The 24778-nt window shown below is 40.4% G+C and overlaps 1 protein-coding gene and 1 long non-coding RNA gene across 2 annotated transcripts; both read right to left on the bottom strand.

The window, feature by feature from the left end:
• Window positions 1-3697: 3697 nt before the first annotated feature.
• Window positions 3698-16001, bottom strand: CLEC2D (C-type lectin domain family 2 member D). The gene is made up of 5 exons (XM_027093129.1): window positions 15872-16001; window positions 9364-9483; window positions 6596-6771; window positions 5916-6022; window positions 3698-4214 (listed from the first exon to the last, which is right to left on the bottom strand). The coding sequence occupies exons 1-5, from the start codon at window positions 15948-15950 to the stop codon at window positions 4070-4072; spliced, it is 627 nt and encodes a 208-aa protein (XP_026948930.1). The 5' UTR covers window positions 15951-16001; the 3' UTR covers window positions 3698-4069.
• Window positions 16002-19911: 3910 nt separating this feature from the next.
• Window positions 19912-24772, bottom strand: LOC113612881 (uncharacterized). The gene is made up of 2 exons (XR_003430005.1): window positions 24592-24772; window positions 19912-21251 (listed from the first exon to the last, which is right to left on the bottom strand). It is a non-coding gene; the product is annotated as an uncharacterized LOC113612881 (long non-coding RNA).
• Between the last annotated feature and the right edge of the window lie 6 nt (window positions 24773-24778).

Here is a 24778-nt window from a genome sequence, read left to right as displayed (position 1 = left end):
CTGACGCTATGATTTAGCAGTTGCACTCCTTGGTATTTACCCAAAGGAGTCGGAAACTTCTGTCCACATAAAAATCTGCATGAGGATGTTTTTAGCAGCTTTATTCATAATTACTAAAATTTGGAAGCAAGCAAGAGATCTTTCGTGGATGAATAGATAAACTGTGGAACATTCAGGCAAAAGAAATGTTATTCAGAGCTAGTAAAAAATGAGCTACCAATTCATGAAAAGACATGGAGAAAACTTAGATGCATATTACTAAGTGAAAGAAATCAATCTGAAAACGCTGTATGACGCCAGTCGTATGATATTCTGGAAGAGGTAAAACTATGGAGACAATAAAAAGATCAGTGGTTACAGGGGTCAGGGAATGGAGGAAGATAAATTGACAAAGCAAAAAGAATTTTGAGGGCAGTGAAATTGTAACTGTGCATATATGTCGATATACTTTTGTCCAAACCCATAAAATGCACAACACCAAGAATAAACACTTAAGTAAACTGTAGACTTTGGGTGATTATAATGTGTCAATGTAGGTTCATCCCTGGTGATAATAATATCAATATTATTATTGATAATGTGGGAGCTACGTATGTGTCTGGTTAGGGGGTATATGCAATGTCTCTGACCTGTCCTCTCAATTTCATTGTAAACCTGAAATTTACCTAAAAGAAAATCTTTTTTTAAAAAAGTTATCTATTTTCTAGTTGGATTTTTTATTATTGAGTTTGGAGAGTTTGCTATATTCTAGATACTAGTCCTTTGTCAGACAACTTATGTGCCAACTCTTCTCCCAGTTTCTAGCTTGTCTTTTTATTGTCTTCACAGGGTATTAGGCAAACAAAAAAGTATCTAATTTTGATGAGGTGTAGTTTATTAATTTTTTCTTTTATGAATCATGCTTTTGATGTCAGGTCTAAGAATTTATTGCCTTACTCTATATCCAAAAATTTTTCTCCTATATTTTTTTCTAAAATCTTTCTAGTTTTATGTTTTAGATTTATGCCTGGAGTCCCTTTGGGGCTAATATTGGTTTCAGATGTAAGGTTTAGGTCAAAGTTCATTTTTTGCCAGAGGATGTCCAAGTGCTCCAGCATCGTTTACTCACTGAATTGCTTTGGTACCCTTGTGAAAATTCAGTTGGTCATATTTATGTGGGTCTATTTATGGGTTCTCTGTTCTTTTGTATTAATCTATGTGTCCAGCACTCTGCCAACATTGTTTAATGACCTTAGCAATGTAGTAAACCTTAACATCATATAAAATGATTCCCTCCAATTTGTTCTTTTTCAAGATTGTTTTGTTATTCTAGGGCCTATGTCTTTCCATTTGAATTCTGGAATAGTCTATTTCTTTGAAAATCCTGCTGGATTTTGACATAAATTGCATTAAACCTATAGATCACTTTGGGAAGAACTGATATTTTTACTATATTAAGTCTTCAAATCCACAAACACAGTCTGTACCTCCATTTATCCAGTTTTCTTTCATTTTTTTAATCAGCGTTTTAAAATTTCAGCATTCATTTCATGAATGTGTTTTAATTTTGTACATAAATATTTCACTTTCTTTGGAATGACAGGTGCTATTGTGTTTCTCATTTGTTTCCACTTCTTAATTGTTAGTATATAAAAAGTGATTTAAGTTTTGTGTCTTGAACTTGTATCCTGCAACCTTTCTGGACTCATTAATTCTAGGAGGCTTTTGTTTTGTTTTTTATATTTTGGAGAGGCAGTGACACAATTATATTATATGACCCTGATTAGCCTTAGGAGTTTGGGTGGTACACTGAGAGTAAAGGAGAAGTCATTAGTAGATTTTATTTAAAGGAGTGACCCGATCACACTTTGCATTAGAATAATCCATCTGGTTACAATATAAAGAATGAATCAGAATGAATTTAAAGGGGAAGAATGGGTAAGTCCCAAATTATGTAGATGTTTTTCTGGGTACTTTTGCAGGCTTGTTCCTGTGGAGAAATGTTTTCCTCATGAGCTTTGAATGATTAATTCAACCAGTAGTGATTTCTACTGAAGCACTAGAAACTGATTTATACAGCTCACTGACTTCCTGCTGGTGGCAGCAGGAAAGTGACAATGGATTTATCATCACTTAGACGTTCCCACACTGGTAGCAGAAAATTTGCTGTTATTTTTACTTTTATTTCCATAGAGCAATAATGGAAGAAAAACTATTTATTAAATATTTACTAAGTCAGATATAGTGACAAGAGACTTTCATCTGTTACCTCATTTGAATCTTAAAACTAGCCAGTGAAACTGGTAGTCATACACATATATATAAATTTTTTTTCTGGTTGAAGTCTGATTTTATTTCAGATTGAAACTAGAGTTAAGGTCTATGAAATATAGAAACATTAGCATTTAGAAGAAAAAGTTCTTTTATGTCAGAAAGTCATCTCAATTTGTACAGAATATTCTTCTTAATATTATTTAGACTTACTTGTACCCCTCCCCATCCAAGATTGACAGTTTTGTCAGGAACTGTGAAGGTTCTGAGACTGCTTTGTCTGCACGCTCCCAAGTGAGTTTGGTATAGTTTCATATCCATCAAAGGTTTGATTTCAACATGTTTTCTTTTTTTTATTAATTTTTATTGGGGTATAGTTTCTTTACAATGTTGTCTTAGTTTCTGCTGTAAGTAAAATGAATCAGGTATACTTATATCCTCTCTATTTTAGGTTTCCTTCCCATTTAGCAAAGGGAACTCTACACTTTATTTTCCACGGGAAGAAACTCTACTTTGAGGGGCTATGTAATTTATAAAGGTCACAGCTAAGAAACAGAATTCACGCTTTAGATACATGGCTTGGAAAATAGTTTGTAGAAGAATACAGTTAGGGTCACAGTTTGACTCAAATTTCATTTGTAAGTTAGTCACACTAACTTAAACTTTCATATGTAAGTTTATCAATATAAAATCTTTTTTTTTTTTTTTTACTTTCCAGATTTCTGTGGAAATTTAGCTTTCTTTATAAGAAAGTTAGCAGAAACTAAGCAAAGGTAAGCAAATAGGAAAGGATCTCATAGTCATGAAGATATATCCACAGGTATATTTAGAACATATGCTATACCTGAGGCATTGTATTGGGTTGGCCAAAAAGTTCGTTCGGGTTTTTCCATCTCACAAAACCTGAACGAACTTTTTGGCCAACCCAATACTAGTCTCCGAGGACACAGAAGTGAACTAGACATAGTCCCTGCTTCTTAGAAAACCTGAGATAAAATGAACTGTAAGCCAAAAAGCATCCATACATAATCTCAAGTGTATATAAAAATATATAATATATATAAATATATACAAAACTGTATATAGAATTACAAAAGGAAACTGACAAGAAAGACAAATATCATACAATATTGCTTACATGTGGAATCTAAAAAAGTGTACAAATGAACTTATCTACAAAACAGAGACAAAGTTATGGTTAACAGGTGTGCCAGGTCTTAGTTGCGGTACTTGGGATCTTCAAACTTTGTTGAGGCATGCAGAATCTTTAGTTGCGGCATGTGGAATCTTTAGTTGTGGCATGTGGGATCTAGTTCCCTGACCAGGGATCAAACCCAGGCCCCCTGCATTGGGAGCATAGAGTCTTAGCCACTGGACCACCAGGGAAGTCCCTAGTCTTAGTGCTTTTTAAAATTTCCCTATATATTTTTAACTGACAGTAAGAGAATTTTGAATGTGTCAACCAATTGTATCTTTTCTCATTGGTTATTAAAATCATTTTGCATGGTTTCAGCTGTCATAGTCATTTTTATGGTCCCATGTGTACAAATACAGGGCTGTCTGTACAGAAAAGGAGGAACTCGTTCATATTTATAGGGTTCAAAATACAAATATCAGCTCATATTTCTTAACACCCACTTAGTTTAGAAGCATGCTCTTCCAAATCCCTATATTACATCATTCAAGGATAGCTTGCCTCTTTGCTGGTAACAAGGATTATAAATGCACATTGTTAATATTTTTGGCAGGCCAAGAAATACAGCAGCAGCTGTATATAACAATTTATAATGCATCTCTTGGAGATGGTGCGTGAAATTCCCTAAAAAGTCCTTAAAGTATTTAACTCCACGGTGACATTATTATTTGTCTTGCTGCAAATCCAGTTTCTATCTGTGTAGCTCCTGGCGCTACTAAGTCCAATGTCATTCAGGTAGGCACATTCCCCAACTCCTTTGATAAAAAACCTAAAACCAAACACAAAAATATTAAAAAAGCATAGGTTGGACAGACATCTACATTCATTCCTCCTCTGTATTCTTCAGCACCCCTACTCCAGGTATTTTTCATGTGAACAAGAGAAAAGTGAAAACCTGTCATTCATACGGCTTCTTCGTAAATATATACCACGTCTGTATTTCGTTCCTTTTCTATTCTCAGAGTCCCTGCTTGAATATCAGAAGATTATCATCGTCCATACCAAATCCAGTTATGTTGTTTATCAGGTATTTAACTAGTGCTTGCTGTTGTAGCCAAGTGAACTGCTGCCATCAGCGGTGATAAAAGAAATTATCACATTTTGAGATATGGGGAAGTCATTCTGGCTTATACATGAGTTAACTTGAATTTTATGCTATCTAAAATGTGGCCTATCAAACATACATTTGTACATCCGCTTTAATTATTAAAGAAAAGGGCACATTGACCAGAAGTAAAGAATGACCATGTTAAAAATAAAAATTAGGGGCTTCCCTGGTGGCGCAGTGGTTGAGAGTCCGCCTGCCGATGCAGGGGACACGGGTTCGTGCCCCGGTCCGGGAAGATCCCACATGCCGCAGAGCGGCTGGGCCCGTGAGCCAGGGCCGCTGAGCCTGCGCGTCCGGAGCCTGTCCTCCGCGACGGGAGAGGCCACAACAGTGAGAGGCCCGCGTACCGCAAAAAAATAAAAAAATAAAGATTAAATGCCCCTCTTCTTGGGACACCAATGCTTGTCCTCATTCAATGATAAGACTCCCTTCCCAGGGGCCAAGGCCATACTGGCCGGCTGTGTACATGCTGGTCCTTTTTTTTTTTTTATTTGAAACCTTGAAGAAATGTAACCCTGACTTGTTTAATGTTCTCTGTTCTGACAAGATATTAAATATAAAATATAAAACTTTGCTGGAAACGCTGCTTCTCTGGAGCAGTTTCTCAGAGTAATCTGCGAAGCAGGCTTCCGGGCTACTCCTCAGCTTGGCTCAAATAAAACTCTTTTCTATTCTTATTATTGATTGTTTATTGATTACTTCCATTGTCAGTGGCCTTCAGTGAAGATTATTTTCAGTGTTGTCCTGACCTGTTTCATATAAGTGTGAAAATAAAACTATTTACTTAATAGTAAATTCTTAAAACGGCTTAGCTGTGATTGATGGAAGCGACAGGGCCCTTATATTTTATCTGCTCCAATGTAATGGTTAAATTCAAAATACCCCCACTGAAGTGTTCAGAATCCAAGGTATGCTCCTAAGTTCCTTCCAGAGATAATTTAGGGGGGATTCCCACGGGTTCCCTGACGACCTCCCTTTTGTGAATGGACGCAGCCGCTGGGAGAGTGGACTGAGGGTCTGTGGATATCAATGCTTCAGTGGCTTTTTGGGATTGTAGGACCCCTGCTGTGCATCAGCTGTTCTCTCTACATTCTAAATAGGGATTTCAGCACAGTTTAAGTCAGTGGATGAAAGCGGAAAAACTATGTCAAATGTCATCATTATGCTAAGATTTCAATTGAAATCACAATAAGTGTTTCCAAAGGCACAGCTAATAAGTGGAAGAGCATACAAAGGATTTCTATTTTGCACCTCATAGAGCAGTAAGCCTTCCATGCTATTAAATTTATTTTCCCATAAGCACAACGCACACACATAACCACATGTAAACACAATAGAAGGAAAAGAAGACTAAAAACGTACGAGGCGTTATATTCAGTGCTGTCTGTCCATTTCCAAACATGATGTGGTGATTCTCTTCTAAGGCCAATCCAATGGTCAGAAGGGCCTTTATATCTTTTCAGGAAGTTCTATTATAAAACACAGAAAGTAAAAACACGTGTCTCTTTCATATTACTCTTGAGTCTCTCTTCCCTCCAGCCTTCTCTCTTTGGGTGGCAGCCTGGTATAATTGAAAAGCTTAGACTCTGGAGGGAAACTATTCCCCGCTTCTCAGCTTAAGTCACTCAAATATCTCTAATCCTAAATTACATTAAAGTGACCATACATCCCAATTTGGGAAAGTCCCAGGTTATGCCTGTGGTTCCAGCATAATATTAATATTCTCACTTTCACTTCCCAAAATGTCCCAATTTGGATGATAAATTACATGATTACCATATTTCTTTGTACAATGGGAACAATACATCTAATTGAAGGTCAGCTATGAGGATTACATGAGAGAATGTATCTGAATTGTCTCACAGGGTTCCAGGCAGAGAATATACCCCAAACAAATATTAGGCACTAATATGCATCCCATGCCCCCAAGTCTACCCGGAATGGGGTCCTTCCTTATCTTTCAGCTTTCACCCTATGCAGCCTATATCTTTCTCAGGGTGCTAAGTATTCAACAAAGAACATGATCCAATAATATTTCTTACCAGCTCCTCCTCGGTTTCAAACTGACCAAGACCAGCTTCTAATGAGGTACAGAATGTCTGGCTGAATGTCCAATTCCTTGCGTCGTCAGAAAAATAAAAACACTTATTTCCAAATCCAATCCATGCTTTTGGGCAGGTAACATACAGAACATGTGAGACCGTCTTCGTGTTTCTCACTAAAAGTTGGACAGACACAGTGAATCATAACAAACACATTTTCTCATCCCTTTTATCTATTTTTCCACTTACCATCCTGAGGTCAGTCTTTTTTTTTACATATGTATATATACACACACATATATATATACATGTGTATGTGTAGGTACGGTATAACCTAATTCCAAAATGAGGGATTTGAAGAAAAACATGGTCAAATATCAACTAGACTCTTGTACTTTTATGGCCTCCGCTAGTAGCATTTTGTTTTTCTTAAAATCTGAACAGGAGCTACTTTCTATAGGTAGACAAATTGTTAAAAATGTCTTCCATGCCCAAATGTGTGTGTTTTTCCCAATGAATAGTTTTCCTTTATACGTATTTTGGCACCACTCATTACATAATTTCCCTTATCATCATCTTATTTTGCTTCCAGAAACATATTCTTAAGTGCCTGGCTACATAATAAATACTCTCTGTGGATGCTGCCCAACTCTTGGTTATGTGCAGAATTGCTGAGCTGTAACGCACTACCAACTAATATTTCTAATGCCTCTTGGAATGCTACCAGCCTTAGCCACTTATAAAATACCAACTGCTACTCAATATGTGGAAATATGATTGCATTTCACTGCTTGTCAAAACAGCAGGCCTTTCTGAGATCATTTTTCTTTTTTTGGTTTCTGGGAGAATACAATATTGAGATCCATGATCACTTGCTGAGGGCAAGCTAGCAGTAGTTGGTTTTTCCTAAATGATTTTATTATATTGAGGATTTGCCTTGGAACAGAATGGTCTACAGAAACTAATATGTGAATAAATATATATATTTTATATGGTGATCTTTTACCTCTGAGGTCAGTCTTGAAATACGTACATTCAATTGTTGCCTTCCTAAGTCATCACTAGCAGTCTTATCCCAGGCACAGAAGTCACCAGTCCACTGGACTTCAAGCAGAGTACCTATGTATCTGACTTCCCAGGGGTACACGGACACTAATGGCTTTAAGGAATCAATTTCTGTAGCATTTAATTTCTGTAGTACTCTTTCCTAGTATCATACAGATCCCCTTTCCCACATCTTCCTTAGTATCAGTCCTTCTTACTCTTGACAAAAGAAAGGCAAACTCCTTGCCTTTCCTAGATTTTACTATGGTACATTTCTTAGGGGGTATAAAACCTTCTAGTAGGGCTTCTCTGGTAGCGCAGTGGTTGGGAGTCCGCCTGCCGATGCAGGGGACACGGGTTTGTGCCCCGGTCCGGGAAGATCCCACATGCCGCGGAGCGGCTGGGCCCGTGAGCCATGGCCGCTGAGCCTGCGCGTGCTCCGTAATGGGAGAGGCCACAACAGTGAGAGGCCCGCGTACCACACACACACACACACACACAAAACCCAAAAACAAAAAACAAAAAAAACACCTTCTAGTAGACAAAACATAACACAGTTCAAATATTGATTTTAGTACCAAACATACAACGTAGGGTTTCCTATGTCGTTTTTTGTTTTATACATATTTCTGCTAAATATATATGAAAATATTTGGGCCCTTGTTAGTTGCTCTGAAACCAGCAAGATTTCAGAGTGTAGGCTATGGGAAGAATAGATGTTTTTGTTCCATAACCTCACTTTTTCCTCCCTTATCCAATCTGATAGGAAATACTGTTGACTCAACTTTCAAAGTAGATAGATTCTGACACCTAGTCCCACCTCCACTTTTACCATCAGAGCCAAGCCACGGTCCTCTCTGGCCTGGATCTCTACAAGTTTTCCCTAATAGGTGTTCCTGAGTCTACTTTTACTTCTAACAATCTTTTCTCAAAGTATCTGTCAAAATGATTATTCTACAGTGAAATGCAGATCATGGCATTCCTCTCCTACAATTTCCCTCTTCCTCATCCTCCCCACTACACTCAAAATAAAAGCTGAAGTCTTTTTTTTTTTTTTTTCTTTGCGGTACGCGGGCCTCTCACTGTTGTGGCCTCTCCCGCTGCGGAGCACAGTCTCTGGACGCGCAGGCGCAGCGGCCACGGCTCACGGGCCCAGCCGCTCCGCGGCATGTGGGATCTTCCAGGAACGGGGCACGAACCCGTGTCCCCTGTATCAGCAGGCGGACTCTCAACCACTGCGCCACCAGGGAAGCCCAAAGCTGAAATTTTTAACTGACTCATAAGGCTATTATCTCCCTGACCCCCAGCCCATTACTCTCCCTCATTCTCATTTTGCTTTAGCTGAAGAAGCCTCCTTGCTTTTCCTCCAACATACCAAGGAGATTCCTCCTTTGATTCTGCTTGTTCCTGCCACCTGGAATGCTTTCCCCATATAGCCACATGGCTCCTTCATCACCTTCAAAAGTTTGCTGAAAAGTCATCCTTTCAAGGAGGCTTACCCTGGCCCCTTGTATTCTTCAAACTGTTACCCCTATATTATAGTATCTGTGTCTTCCTGCTACAATATGAGTTCCCTGGGAGCAGGGATTTTTTTGTGTGTTTTGTTCACTGATATACCTCAGGCACTTCACACAGTGCCTGGCACATAATGGAGCTCAGTAACTATTTATCGACAACATGAACGTGTGAAGAACATAGTAAAGTTTGGAGAACAGGTAACTTACCTGACAAAAAAATGGAAAGTACCATCACAATTGTAGTCAGGACAATAATAATGATGATGCAAGAGTAAAGCAGGATTAGAGGAGATGTAATTAGTAGGCGTTTTCTTTGGAGGTCTTTACCTATAAATACAAATGTCATAATCTCAATCTCATGAAGGTATTAGGAAGAAAAGCTTAAATTTATCACAGAACCAACCTGTACAGTCAGCTGTACCTCAACTCCCCTATTGCCAACCCCCTTCACAAAAGGTCCAGGTCCACAAATGAGAACCACGGCCCAAGAAACTGTTTGTTTTCCCCTAGAGAATCTTCCAGTTATTGAAAGAAGAGCTAATGAGAGGATAAGAATCAGGGCGTCTCTGGTGGCGCAGCGGTTTAGAGTCCGTCTGCCGATGCAGGGGACACGGGTTCGTGCCCCGGTCCGGGAAGATCCCACATGCCACAGAGCGGCTGGGCCCGTGAGCCATGGCCGCTGAGCCTGCGCGTCCGGAAACAGGAGAGTCCACAGCGGTGAGAGGCCCGCGTACGGCAAAAAAAAGGATAAGTGTTGACACTGCAATTTCCTTACAGCTGGAGAAGCGTGGATCAATGTACTTGCTTAGTCCTGTTCTACTGAACAGGACAGCGTCAGGTCTGAATAACTGAGAATTGTACTATTTACTAAAACTTCTAAGAATTATTCCCTGCCCAATGCTGATCGATTCCGTTCCACGATCACCCCTCATCATCCCTACAGGGCAGGAAGTAGCTAAGAGTGGTCACCGCCCCTTATCCCACAAGATTGTGGAATGGAAATTGACAGTGGGGAATTTTAATAGGGAAAAGCTAAATCAGACTCCATGTTCAATCTGTTTCTTTGATTTTTTTTTTTTTTTTTTTTTTTTTTTTTTTTCTCACCGTTGTGGCCTCTCCTGTTGCGGAGCACAGGCTCCGGACGCGCAGGCTCAGCGGCCATGGCTCACGGGCTCCGCCGCTCCACGGCATGTGGGATCTTCCCGGACCGGGGCACGAACCCGCGTCCCCTGCATCGGCAGGCGGACTCTCAACCACTGCGCCACCAGGGAAGCCCTGTTTCTTTGATTTTAACCTTTGCTTTTTGTTGCTTTTCTTATTATAATCATACATCATGGTTTGCCTCAGGGAACCCTGCCCCTCTGCCTGAATGTTATACTAAAGTGCCTTGGTTGGGCTCACAGGGAGACAATCTGACCCTGCCCACCTGTGAATGGCTGCAAGAAAGAAGAAATTAACCATCCCGTCACCGAGGCTGGTCATTCCAGGATATGTTTTGCAAGACTGATGGCCCTTTTACTTTACTTCCTCACCACCTCCGATTCTATAAAAGAAACTGGCATCCAGACCTGACAAGACGGTTTACTGGAGACACTAGTCTGCCATCTTCTCGGTCTGCCAGCTTTCCGAGTACAGTTGTATTCCCTGCCTCAGCATCTCCTCTCTGATTCATTGGCCTGTCGTGTGGCGAGCTAAGTGAGCTGGCACTCGGTAACATGTTCAAAATTCTTCATTTCTTATTTTGCTTTGGCTTGATAAATTTTAGTGAGGCCCTCTCCTCCCCAAAGACCCCCAAACTCTGGCTTGCCTGAAAATGCAAACAAGCACTAAAGAAAGCACTGAGATGCATAACAGCTCATGTGTGCTCATGACCACGTGTCCCTGGGACACAAGTGAGAAGTGTTGACTCTGGAAATGACACCTGCTCTTCACACTCATGCTCTCTTTCCCCACAGGTGTTCTGTTCCCCTTCTTGCCCTATTTATAACATGAGAACCTTTTTAGAGCCCTTTTCCTATTGTAAGAGTCCTTGTGAATAATGTCTCTCTTTACTAAGTCCACACTATTGATACACAGTACAATATGGATGAATTTAAATGCATTACGCCAAGTGAAAAACAGTCAGACTCCGTAGACATTCTTCTAAAGCAAGAGTGTAAGAACTGAAAACAGATCAGTGGTTGCCAAAGGGTGAGGGAACGGGAAAGAAATGTTTACAAAGGGCATGGGCGTGGCCGGTGTGGAGCTGTTCTATATCTTGATTGTGATGTGGTTACATGATTATATGTATTTGTCGAAACTCATAGAAATGTAACCCAAGAGAGTGAATTTTACTGAATGTCAACTATACTTTGAAAAAGTTCCTGCTGACTTTCTTTTAACCACTACATTTCACGTATATCTTCCAGAATGATAGGGAACCTCAGTTTAAATGCTAGGCAGGGGAAAACAATATCGCATTGGCTTGTTTAAACAGTATACAACGACATTTGGATTTTGCCTCCATAAGAAAATCTCGACCTTCATTCTTTCTGGCTCTACGTTAAAGCAAAATTGTCTTAGAAACTCAGTATGTTATGACTTCCATAATTGTTTTCATTGTTAGAAGAGTAAGACGTACATCTCCCCTTACACCTCTCCAATAAATCTCCTATTTGCCCCCTTACTAATCTTCTAAAAGTCTCCCCTTTTTCTTCGTCTTTATTTCCGTATATCTAGCTCCTAACACCCTCCCTTGTTTCATGTTCCATTTCTCTTTCTTGCTTACTTATTAATACTTCTCTTCTCCTTTTTTGTAGGGGAATAAAATTTGCCACCACAAAATGTCTCTTTGGCACGTGGATTATTTCAAGCTGAAAACCATCAAGGCCCAAAAGACTCAGGAAGAATCTTTGACCATCCCCCTAACTGCCTAAAACAATTTAGATAGAAGGCCTGTTCCTGGAATAGAGCTATCACCAGAGATATCTGCAAAGATTAAGAGGTGAGTGTGATGATTTTAAACTGAATATGGCCTAAAGATCAGAGTCTACTCTTGTGTCCCTTGTCTCTGTGTGGCCCAGCAAACATTTATTCACCAAACATTTGCTTTTCCATATCCTTGTCAATGACCTTCCTCCCCTTTGAAGTCCCAAACCACTACCCCCAACATCTTTTGTCATTAGCTGGAGACAGTATTTAAGGTGAAGTTTTTGGCCATTTTAGTCTGTTACTCATTTTCCTGTGTCTCTCCCATGTATACATGTTATTAAACTTTTGTTTGATTTTCTCCTGTTATTTATCTCATGTCAATTTAATTCTTAAACCAGCCAGAAGAGCAGAGGAAAATTGCTTCCTTCCTAACACTCCTCTGGTGTGTCCTTTCTTTGTCTCCCTCTAAATTCGTATGCCTCTTATATTACACTCTGAACACAACAACCTTCAAATTTCTAGTTTGAAAAATGGTGTCAGAAATTATCTCACAGAAGAACAGAGAAATGAACCATATTACTGGTCTACTGGTTTTAACTTTTATTTTCATGTTCTAGAAAACTTAGTTAACTTACAGGAACAGTTTAAATTTCAAAAGAATAGGTTTCACATTTGCACTGGTCAAATAGTTTCGGTTATGTAATCACTTGACTTAGCTAGAAAAACATTAACGTTAAGAACTTCCTTTTTCATTAAGCATGAACCCTGTGTTTCAGGAACTACAATATCCTGTTGATAAAAAATAAAATTCAGGGCGAGGGGAAGGGAAGAAGAAAGAAGGAAATGTTTGTTTTTAGCAGAAAATAGAGGTTCAGTAAAAGGTATTCTTTCTGCTGGACTGAAATACAAGCACGTGTGAGCTATGTTCTTTTTCTTTCTCATCAAATTTGCTATAAACTACAAATGCTAAAGGGTTTGCTGGCGGTTGGGTTTAGCCTCCAACTCCCACCCTCAAACACCCACATCGGTTTTTAAATGACAAAGGATCTATATACCAATAGTTCCAGTTTCTGCAGGGACTTTTTTTTTGAGTCAATAATTATTCATGGTTTTATTAAACAAAAGTCTCCTTAGAGAACAGTAAGAAATTAATTCTCAGCTAACATCAACTGGGGAGATGGGAAGGAGGTTACAATTTTTTTTTTTAATGCATGGATGTTGATAAATAACAAAATTAAACAGATACTATATTTCAACAAATGCTTTTACTAATCACTATGTTGTTTTAATACTCTGATGTTCTCATTAAATCAAAACTCTTTAACTAAAATGATTATGTTTAAAAAATGCTCATATCATTTTTATGATCACTCCTGAAAATTTCTGGTAAGGCACATTTTATAAACTACTTTGGTAAGGTACTCTAAACAGGATGACATAAGGCTAGCTGAAGAGCCACCATAATCAAAGGGCCAGGGAATGAATAGGAAAGAGAGAAAGAGAGAGAGGAAGAGAGAGAGAGAGAGGAAACACAAAAGTACACCAGAGCCTGTGAGACAGAGAGAGAGAGACATAAAGAGGAAGAGAGACAAAGGGGGAAGCAAAGAGAAAATCATTTGGACACAGAAATGAGCCTCAATAGATTTTAGCTGAAATAGTTAATGATATCACTGAATATCAGATTTACCCTTGATTCCAAAAGGAAATTTTGTGGGGCACTTTTGTACCCAAAGGAAAGAAAATATACTTTTGTACTTAGTTAGAATTATTTTTTGAACAAAAAATTATGACTTTTATTTCTCCAAAGAAGACACACAGATGGCCAACAAACACATGAAAGATGCTCAACATCACTAATTATTAGAGAAACGCAAATCAAAACTACAATGAGGTATCACCTCACACTGGTGAGAATGAGGAAGGAAGTGCTAAGAGTGGTCACCGCCCCTTATCCCACAAGAAGAAGAAAGAAGAAGTTAACCATCACACTGGTCAGAATGACCATCATCACACTGGTCACACTGGTCAGAATGACCATCATCAAAAAATCTACAAACAATAAATGCTGGAGAAGATGTGAAGAAAAGGAAATCTTCCTACACTGTTGGTGGGTATGTAAACTGGTACAGCCACTATGGAAGCTCCTCAAAAAACTAAAAACAGAACTACAATCCCACTCCTGGGCATATACCTGGAGAAAACCATAATTCAAAAAGATGCATGTACCCTAATGTTCATTGCAGCACTATTTACAATAGCCAGGACATGGAAGCAACCTAAATGTCCATCAACAGAGGAATGGATAAAGAAGATGTGCTACAAATATACAATGGAATATTACTCAGCCATAAAAAGGAACGAAATAGTGCCATTTGCAGAGACATGGATAGACCTAGAGACTGTTATACAGAGTGAAGTAAGTCAGAAAGAGAAAAACAAATATCATATAATATCACTTATATGTGGAATCTAGAAAAATGGTACAGATGAACTTATTTGCAAAGCAGAAATAGAGACACAGATGTAGAGAACAAACTTACAGATGCCAAGGGGGGAAGGGAGGGGTGGCATGAATTGGGAGATTGGGGTTGACATATACACACTACTATGTATAAAATAGATAACTAGTGAGAACCTACTGTATACCACAGGGAACTCTACTCAGTGCTCTGTGCTGAACTAACTGGGAAGGAAAACTAAGAAAGAGGGGATATATGTATAACTGATTCACTTTGCTGCACAGCAGAAACGAAGACAACACTGTAAAGCAACCATACTGCAATAAATATTTCTTTTAAAATTGTGAGTTTTAATCCTATTTCTTCTAGAAAATGTGACACCAGGTCAAAGGTCACTTCAGAAGTGAAGCCATCTCCAACTCCCTAGGTTTCATTAAATATATTGTAGCACTAATCACATCAAATTGGAGTAACTCATTTGGCTGTCCTTGAGATGATGAAACCCTGAAATCAGGGTCTAAATACAATTTGTCTTTGTAGCCCAGTGTCTAACAAATAACAAATTCCAAGTATATGATTACTAGATTCAATCAGACTACAGAATAGGTGTCATGGTTAATTTTGTTTTTTTACATATACATGTATCTATTCTTTTTCAAATTCTTTTCCCATTTAGGTTGTTACCTAATATTGAGCTGAGTCCCCTGTCTATACAGTAGGTACTGGCAACTTTTATTAGTATATGTATTTCCAAATTGTTAGATATACCAAAAAAAAAAAAAACCTCAAAAATAAATAAACAAAGGGGTGGGATAGGGAGGATGAGAGAAAAGCTCAAGAGGGAGGGGATATGGGGATATTCGTATACTTACAACTGATTCACTTTGTTGTACAACAGAAACTAACACAACATTGTAAAGCAGTTATACTCCAATAAAGATATATTAAATAAATAAATAAAAATTAAAAAAACAAATCCATTGTTGTCTGTTTGCCATGACTCTGGGATATAATGATCTGTTATTTAATATCATAATGTGACTTGCCAGGGTGCAGGTTGCCAGCAAGGACTAATAAAATAAACCCAGAGAACATTTTTCTCTTAGCCTCCTGTAACCTAATTCACTGTGCAGAAATATTTAAGTAACGTACACAGTAACACAATCACCAACACAACAATTACACACTTGTCCTCTCACCCACCTCTAGTCCCTCAAAACATCTCTCCTTCTATGGAGGTTAACTGTGAAGAATTATATTCCTGCAGTGCAATTTCTATCCTGCTGTCAGTGGTCAGTGGAATAAAAGCTGTTTTGTTTTGTCAAAGCTTATCAATTTTACCTTACCAGATCGTCCCTCCTCCATGCTTTCTCTGGAGGTAGGTTCTGTCTGTAAGATTTTCAAAGAAGCTTCCTCCACAGTCATGCTTCTGCTTCATCAGGAGCACTTGGCACTCTCGAAATAGTTGCAAAAGCATGAACTGGGAGGGGAAACAGTTTGAATCTGAACAATCAGCTAAAAGAGAAGCAAAACTACCGCCCAGTAAGTGGGCTGTAAAGGAAATAAATGAAGCTGACAAGTCCTTTAGAATTTTAAAACGCAAAGTGCTTTTAACTTAGAAAGATTGGGGCTTCTCTAGTGGAGCAGTGGTTGAGAATCTGCCTGCCAATGCAGGGGACACGGGTTCGAGCCCTAGTCTGGGAATATCCCACATTCCACAGAGCAACTAGACCCGTGAGCCACAACTACTGAGCCTGCGCGTCTGCAGCCTATACCCCACAACAAGAGAGGCCACGATAGTGAGAGGCCCGTGCACTGCGATGAAGAGTGACCCCCGCTCACCGCAACTAGGGAAAGCCCTCGCACAGAAACGAAGACCCAACACAGCCAAAAATAAATAAATTAATTAATTAATTAAAAAAAAAAAAAGATCAACTCCACAGACTTCTGTTCCCTGTCAAAATGGAATAACAGGGACCAGATTTATTTTCTTGCCTGAATCAACTAAAAAGAAAAAAAAGAAAATGTGTGAAAAAAAAATCCTTTTCAATCACTGGGCATCAATCAATGAAGGGCAGTGATCTTCTGAAAACAAATTTGGTGAGTCCTGCAATTGCCCCAGCTACTGCCCAGAGACAGTTCTGTATGTGTGATTTAAGCAGGGGAAAACCAGAGAAATGCCAAGAGATTCCCTGAGGTGAAGAGGGGAAGCTCAGAGACAATGGCTATGCAGATAGAGTATCAGAAAAGAAAGAGATACACAGACAGAGGATTCTGGGGGTGTACAGAGTGTCCCCCTTGGGTATTCAGCAGTGTACTGATCAGCACTTGTGTATGAGGATGGAGGGAAAAAAACATGAAATGACTAGAGGAAGAAGTATCCGGTGTTCCCGTCCAGATGGGAATAGTGCCTGTTCAGACCAGCCAGACTGGGAAACCTCATCATTTATGGGGCCTTTTAGGAGTACTCATAAATATCTTGCTTCAGTGGTGGGGAACGATTAGCCATAGACTAAATGGTGACCTGATTGCTTCTAACAAATTGAGATGATAGGAAAAATACATATATCTTTTATATATGTAAAATGTTCCTGTTCCTGGCGCAAAGCTCCTAAAACCCTTGTAAATTCCTAAGTGATAATTGCACGAGGAGCATCTTTTGTTCTGATGAGGTGACTCTGGGTGGATGGGTTCCTGGAGGGGGTTGGTCACCAGCAAGACCATGTCATGATTCAGAAGCTTGGAATTATCAGCTCCACCCCCATCCTCCAGAGAGTGGAGAGGAGCTGGAAATGGAGTTAACCACCGATCATGCCTATTCAAGGAAGCCTCCATAAAATCTCAATTGCATGGCATTCAGAGAGCTTCCAAACTGATGAACGCATTCACACCAGGAGGGTGATGCCCCCAACTTCATGGGGATAGAGGCTCCTGCCCTCAAGACCCTCCCAGATCTCACCCTATATAATCTCTTCATCAAGCTGTTTATCTGTATCCTTTATCACACCCTCTAATAAACTGGTAAGCATAAGGGTTTCCCTGAACTCTATGAGCCACTCTGGCAAATTAATCAAAATCGAGGAGGGGGTCATGGTAATCTCTGATTTGTAGTCAAATTGAACAGAAGTTATGGGTAACCTGGGGGCCTACTACTTGCACTGGCATCTGAAGTGGGAAGCAATCTTGTGGGACTGGGCCCTTAACCTGTGGGATCTGATGCTATCTCCAGGTTGATAGTATTAGAATTGAGTTAAATCGTGGGACACCAGGCTAGTGTCATAGAGAATTGCTTGTTTAGGGGAAAAATCTCATGCATTTGGTGACCAGAAGTGAACAGAAGTGAAGAGTTCTGTGTGCATAGTAAAGGAGATTCACGGGGAAGAAACACCAATTAGGAAGGACTGTAGACTTTTCCTTTACACAAATCTTAAAAGGAAGACTCAAAAGGCTAGAACCATTTCCAAATAATTTAACTGTGTCTCAGAACAAATTCAAGAATACTTAGAGAAATGCAAAAATATCCAATACCCAACAAGGTAAAAACTCACAATCTCTGGAATGCTATCAAAGATTGCAAAGAAGCAGGAAATCATGACCCATGATGTGAAGAAAATGAGCCAATACAAACAGGCCCAGGAATGAAACGGAGCAGGACCCTGTGGGACTCCTGGGCATGGAAGTCTTTCTGTCCCCCATTTCTTGTTTGTAAGGAATAGACTCCAGCCTCCATGACCTTCCCTGAGTTCTAAAGACAGATTAGAACAGTTGCTAATCAGGGAAGGGAGGGGATGCAGAGACAAGGGAGGAACAGTCAAGAAACAACAGTGCAGCCTTGGGGCAGGGCGCTGGTTCTGCCTCAAGGGATACACATAACAATATCTTTAAGGTCTTTATAGAACTAAACCCCCCAACAAGTGAAAGATGTCAGCATTCTTCATTCCAGATTAAAGTAACCAGAGAAGCTCTTCGAGCAGACCACCTGAGGCCAGATTTAAGGAACCACAGAAACTCATTAGATTACCTGAGACCAGATTAAAGGAGTGCAGTCCCTGCACACACCCTAATCTTATCAGCAACCCCAGTTCTTGAACCATTGCTAAAACTCCACACCAAATTCCCCTGGATTCGGACACACAGTTTTTCAGGGCATGGGCCCGCTGTGTCCCCCTTTGCCTGGCAAAGCAATAAAGCTATTCTTTTCTACTGCACCCAAAATTCTGTCTCTGAGATTTGATTAGGCACTGTGGGACTCGAGGGACATTGTTCCAGCTAATGATTAAGAACTCTCCAGACAATAGGGGCTTCTTAGACAACGGGTGAATTTCCAGGATGTCCGGCTCCCTTCTGAGAAGGAGGGAGATAAACAAAATGTAAAAAAGGTATCTGTCAAAGACCAATCAGGAAGCTGGGGACAAGTTCCCTCTCTGGTCCGAGCCTAAGCCGGGACCAATCAGCAGGAAAACACAACCAAATCTATAATTTACATACGGGGAAGTGGGAACCTATAAAACTGACATATTCGCGCCCAAAAGGGGTTCCTTCTTCGACCTCCTGCGTGAGGACCAAGGAACCCCGGTGCACCGGCCTTCAATAAACCTCTTGCGTTTTGCATCGACTTCCGACTCTTGTTGTTTCCTGGGCGAGTCGAAACTCCTAGGAGACCGCGCAGGTCTAACAGCACCAGTGCACAAAGGGCTGAGCTTTCAGCATCAGGAATAATACAGATATTACAAATAGCAGATAAGGAAATCAAAATGTTTCTATAACTATTAAGTACAGTCACAGAAGATATTTAAGAAAAGATACAAACCCAACTTCTAGTGACAAAAACTGCAATTTCTTGCGATGAAAAATTCCCTGACTAGATTAATGGCAGGTTAGACTTGCAGGAGAAAAGATTGGTGACCTTGAAAACATAGCAACAGATGTTTGAATAAATTCCATAACAAATTGTCACCGAATCCCTAAGGAGAAGATCATTTCCTGTTGACAAAAGTTACTATTAGTAACTTTATTATTAAGCATTACTCCTTAGTATTATTTTGTGAAACGTCCAGAATTTTGCCATACCAGTCAACATGAATGAGATTTACTTTACCTTAGTATAGAAAAAAACATTTTCACAGGGAAAATATTCCACAGATATCACTAAACATCTACTCTAATGGATAAAATGAAAAAGGTCAGTATATAATTTCTTAGGGATGATATAAAACAACTGGAACGCTTATACACTGTTGGTGGGGGTATAAATATTTATAGAAATTTTGGAACACTCTTTGACATAACAACTAAAGTTGATCATAGCTAAACCATGATCCAGAAATTTTAGTCACATTGCCCCCCCCAAATAAACACATATGTACATAAAAAGACATACACAAAATCGCTATAGCAGAATTATTTGTAATAGCCAACAACTGAAAACTCAGATGCCCATTAATAGGAGAATGGAAAAATATTGTGGTATATTAATACAATGGGATACTATTCAGCAATGAGCATGAACAAACTCTTGCTATAGGCAACGACATGGGTGAATCTCAAAAACATAATGTTCAATACAAGAAAACAGGCACAATAGAATACACCTTGAACTGTTCAAGTTATAAAAAGCTCTGAAACAAGCAAAAGTAATCTCTGAGGTTAAGAAGATTCTTTTGGCGGCAAGAAGGGAATAGTGATTTGCAGGAGAACAAGAAGGCTTGAGTGCGGCCGGTAATATCCTATTTAACGATTAGGGTGGTGGTTATAGTTACACGAAAATTAAGTATAATCTTGTGATACGTAACTGTTCACTATACTAAAATAATAATATTTATTAAATATATCTGTGTGAGAAACAATATCTGTTTAAAAAAAATAGTGCACATCAAATGCTCAAGAATAGGTGCCTATGGAGGGGCAAAAATGGGACTTAAAGCAGGATAAGTGAAACAGGAGAGGCTTTAAACGGTCCATAATGATAGTGTGACATCAACTTGGTCTGCAACTAACTTACCAACTATACTGCTTGTGGCCCAAGGGCCAGGGAGTGTTTCTCTTTGGGAAAAGACTTCATGGGGGTTGACGGCACTTACACTGAAGCTTAAAGGAAAGATAGGATTTAGACAAAGTCGAACTTGTTATTTCAGCTATAGGGAACGAGGTAGAATTATGATTCTATACCCTGCTTACACATTTGAATCACTAGGAGGCTTTTAAAAAATGATTCTAACGCACCAGGAGAGCCTAATTAAATCAGGATCTCTGGGAGGTGGTATTTGAGCGTCCATATTTTCTGAGATGTTCCCCCACCACCGCCCCGCCCCCAACCCCGGCCTGACCAAAATGATTCTAAAAGGGAGCCTATACTGGGAACCGCTGGTGTAGAGTGCATCAATAAGGGAAGTTTAAATATTGAAAACAATGGTGTTTGGTGCTATAAAGGTAGATTAGAGACAGTAAATGGCCATGGATATAGCCACTGGGGACCATGCAATAGGGCATCAATAATCAGAATGGTGCTTTGAGATCTAGTATGGCAGTGGCTTGTAAGATGGCAGAGAGGTGGAAGAAATTAGATGTAAGTTAATGAAAGCATACTTCATTTGTAAAAAAAATATTTTTTCGTATGTTCTTTTCTTTTTCTATATTTTAAGTTTTAAACTTCTCAAGCCCAGTTTTTCTTTTGGCGTTTACACTTGGAATGCTGGTCATTCTGATGACTGCCAGTAGAAAGCAGCTCTGAAAGGTAAGAGAATAGAATATTGTGATTAGCTTTTTTTAACTCAGCATAGTTCTCTGGCAATTCATCCAAATTGTTATGTGTATTAAGACTTCACTCCTTTTTTTAAAAAAATTAATTAATTAATTAATTTACTTTTGGCTATGTTGGGTCTTCGTTTCTGCGCGAGGACTTTCTCTAGTTGCGGCGAGCTGGGGCCACTCTTCATCGCGGTGCGCGAGCCTCTCACTGTCGCGGCCTCTCTTGTTGCGGAGCACATGCTCCAGATGCGCAGGCTCAGTAGTTGTGGCTCACGGGCCTAGTTGCTCCGCGGCATGTGGGATCCTCCCAGACCAGGGCTCGAACCCGTGTCCCCTGCATTAGCAGGCAGATTCTCAACCACTGCGCCACCAGGGAAGCAATGGACTTCACTCCTTTTTATTGCTGAGTAGTATTCCATGGTGTGGATGTATGCTAGTTTGTTTAACCATTCCTCTATTAAAGAACATCTCTTTCTTTTTTTCCAGTTTTGGATTATCATGAATAAAATGGCTATAAACATTTGTGCAGAGGTATTTGTGTGAAATACATGTTCATTTCTCTGGGATAAATACTCAGAATTATGATTGGGTTGTATGGTAATTGTACATTTACTTTAAAAAAAAAAGCCAAACTTTTCCAGAGTCACTATTCTATTTTACATTCCCACCAGCAACGTATGAGTGAATCAGGTTCTCCACATCTTCCCTGCATTTGATGTCAGGGTTTTTTTGTTTTGTTTTGTTTTTTGCGGTACGCGGGCCTCTCACTGCGGTGGCCTCTCCCACCGCAGAGCGCAGGCTCCGGATGCGCAGGCTCAGCGGCCATGGCTCATGGGCCCAGCCGCTCCGCGGCACGTGGGATCCTCCCAGACCAGGGCATGAACCCGTGTCCCCTGCATCGGCAGGCGGACTCCCAACCACTGCGCCACCAGGGAAGCCCTGTCAGTGTTTCTTAATTTAGCTGTACTGAGGTTTGTGGAGTAGTCTCTCACTGTGGTTTTAATTAGCATTTCCGTAATGGCTAAAGATGTTGAGCATCTTTTCATGCGTTTATTTGTTCTCTTTATCCTCTTCAGTGAAATGTATCTTTATGATTTTTGCCCATTTTGTAATTAGAGTCTTTGCATTTTTGCTGTTGGGTTTTGAGGATTTTTTCTATATTATAAATATACATTTCCACCAACCCTTTCATCTAGATGTGGCCACAGAAATAATTCTCACTAATGTGAATATGAATCAAGGTGAGGTATGTCGCTATGTCACTGGGCACAGACCTTCCAGAAATGGACTTGAGGCAGGAGATAGATGGGCCCCAGGCTGAAGAGCTGGAGTTTGTCCCCTGTGGACAGATACTCCAAGATGAAGAGGAGAAGCTAAGCCCTGCCCAGCTAAGAGACCATATATTTCTCATTTTCAAGGTCAAGGAGACCTTCCCGACTATACATGCTCAGAGAGGCTCTTTGGAGGTCAAAAAGGGGAGTGATGTCAACCTACCCATAGGCCTCTTGGCCAGAATCCATCTTGGCTAAGAGATGCACACACACACGGGAGAACCCTGAGATGTACCAAATATGGACTCAGAACCAGGCAAAGCAAGATGATTGGCCAAAGGAAACCCAGAAGAAATGCCCCATAAAAGTGATTCAAACTACCATGAGGGCGCAACTCTCTCTTGAGCCTGCCCACGTGTGCCTATTCACACGTACTCTTTTTCTCCCTAATAAACACTTTACGTGTTTCACTACTTTCCGTTTCTTTGTGGAAATTCATTTTCTGCAAAGCCGTACTGACCAGGGCCTTGTCGCTGGCCACTGGTCTAGTGGTTAGGATTCAGCCCTCTCACTGCCACGACCTGACTTCAATCTCTGGTCAGGAACCAAAATCCTGCTTCAAGCTGCTTCAGGCTGAGGACACCCAAGCTCAGACATGTCTTCACAAAAGCTTTCCCCTTTCTCTATTTAGGTGAAAATATCAAGGAGACCTTAGAGGTGGCGGCACAGCCTCAAGATAAAAGAAACTTATGTCCCTGAATTTCCAGGAAAGAAAGCTGCGCTCTGACCAGTAATTCCTGTGACCAGTAATTCCACAGCTACCTGAGTTATAAGTAAATATATACTGTGCTATCAATGAAATTTAGGGAGTTATTTACTGCAGCAGCTGTGTAACACATCTAGTTAGAGTGGCAGCCCCATTTCTTCATGTTTTTTGTATTCCTAATCATTTATCATCCAATCACGCAACACAACAGAGTAGCCCTACTCGCCACAACTAGAGAAAGCCCGCACGCAGCAAAGAAGAACCCATGCAGCCAAAAGTAAATAAATAAATTTATGTAAAAAAAAAGAAAAGAAATTATCATGGAGTAATCACAGTTCAGCATACAAAAATGGAGTTGGGAGGCCAGTGAGGGCCTGATTTCAGAACTAAAGAACTTGAACTTTGTTTGTATTGTACCAGATCCAAGGACAGAACATCTGCCACCTCTTTTGGTTTCAAGGCCCCCCCCCCCCCCCCGCCCCCCGCCTTGCTTCCTTTTGGTTTCAAGTTTCCCCCTCCTGCCTTGTGGCCTTGTGGTTATGCAACTATTTCAAATTCAACCAATCCTTGCTTAACAAGCACCCTCAGCTTCTCCAATGATAGCTCTTGACAAGGTTTAAAACTAACCAGGGCTTCTTGCTTTTGTCTCTTATAAACTTCCTCCATTTTTTTGGCCTGGCAGGTCACAACTCCAGAGCTTCCTGAATCTGTGTCTCCAGGCTTTAGCTCTAACAATTCCGCAATAAATGCCTCTTTATCTCAACCAGGTCTTTGTTTCTGAAATTCCAGTTAATAAGAGCAATATGTTAAGAAGACAGTGGCACAATTAACCTGTATGACACCTGGATGGGAACTTTCTGTTTTAACATACGGTATTCTGCCAGAGGGAGCTTGAGGGTATTCAGACCCAGCTTAAAGGCAATTCTCCCCAAGAAAGTTGGGAGATCTGTGTTCCTGGAATGGAGGGGGCCAGTTCCAGAGGGGGCCATGCCAGTTCCAAAGGGATCTCTATTTTCCAATTAAGATACCAACCTGGGGTTGGGGTGCACTGAGACATAAAAAGAGGGAGGGGCCCTGAACCAGGTCACTAGGAATGCCTGCCGCAGTCTCCCAGCCTTTCAAAGCCCTTAATCCCCAGACCACAGGGCCTGTCCTAAGGAATCTCCCACTCACTCCCTAAAGTTGCGCAAACTCCCATGAAGAGGGCGGCTTAGGGGCCCAGGCATCTGGGGAGAAATCAGGTCACATTTCTTGAAATCATCTGTCTAGGCCAGACCCTCACCTCTGTTGGGAAAGCCCTGGAGAGTTCACAGCCTGGGTGAAACCAAGGAAGGAGTTTTCTTCTTCCTCTTCTCGGTTCTCCCGTTGGCGGCTCCTCTTTTCACTGTGACATGGTGCTGGAGCGGTGGCGGCCCTGTGGGGATGGCTGGTCTCAGGGCTATGAACTCTCTGCCCCCCACCCCCACCCC

Source organism: Aethalodelphis obliquidens, unplaced genomic scaffold (genome assembly GCF_003676395.1).
Source record: "Aethalodelphis obliquidens isolate GAN/ISIS:26980383/991018 unplaced genomic scaffold, ASM367639v1 scaffold83, whole genome shotgun sequence".
Classification (NCBI taxonomy): domain Eukaryota; kingdom Metazoa; phylum Chordata; class Mammalia; order Artiodactyla; family Delphinidae; genus Aethalodelphis; species Aethalodelphis obliquidens.
Note: the sequence above shows the minus strand (reverse complement) of the source record. Positions and strands in the feature narration are given on the sequence as shown.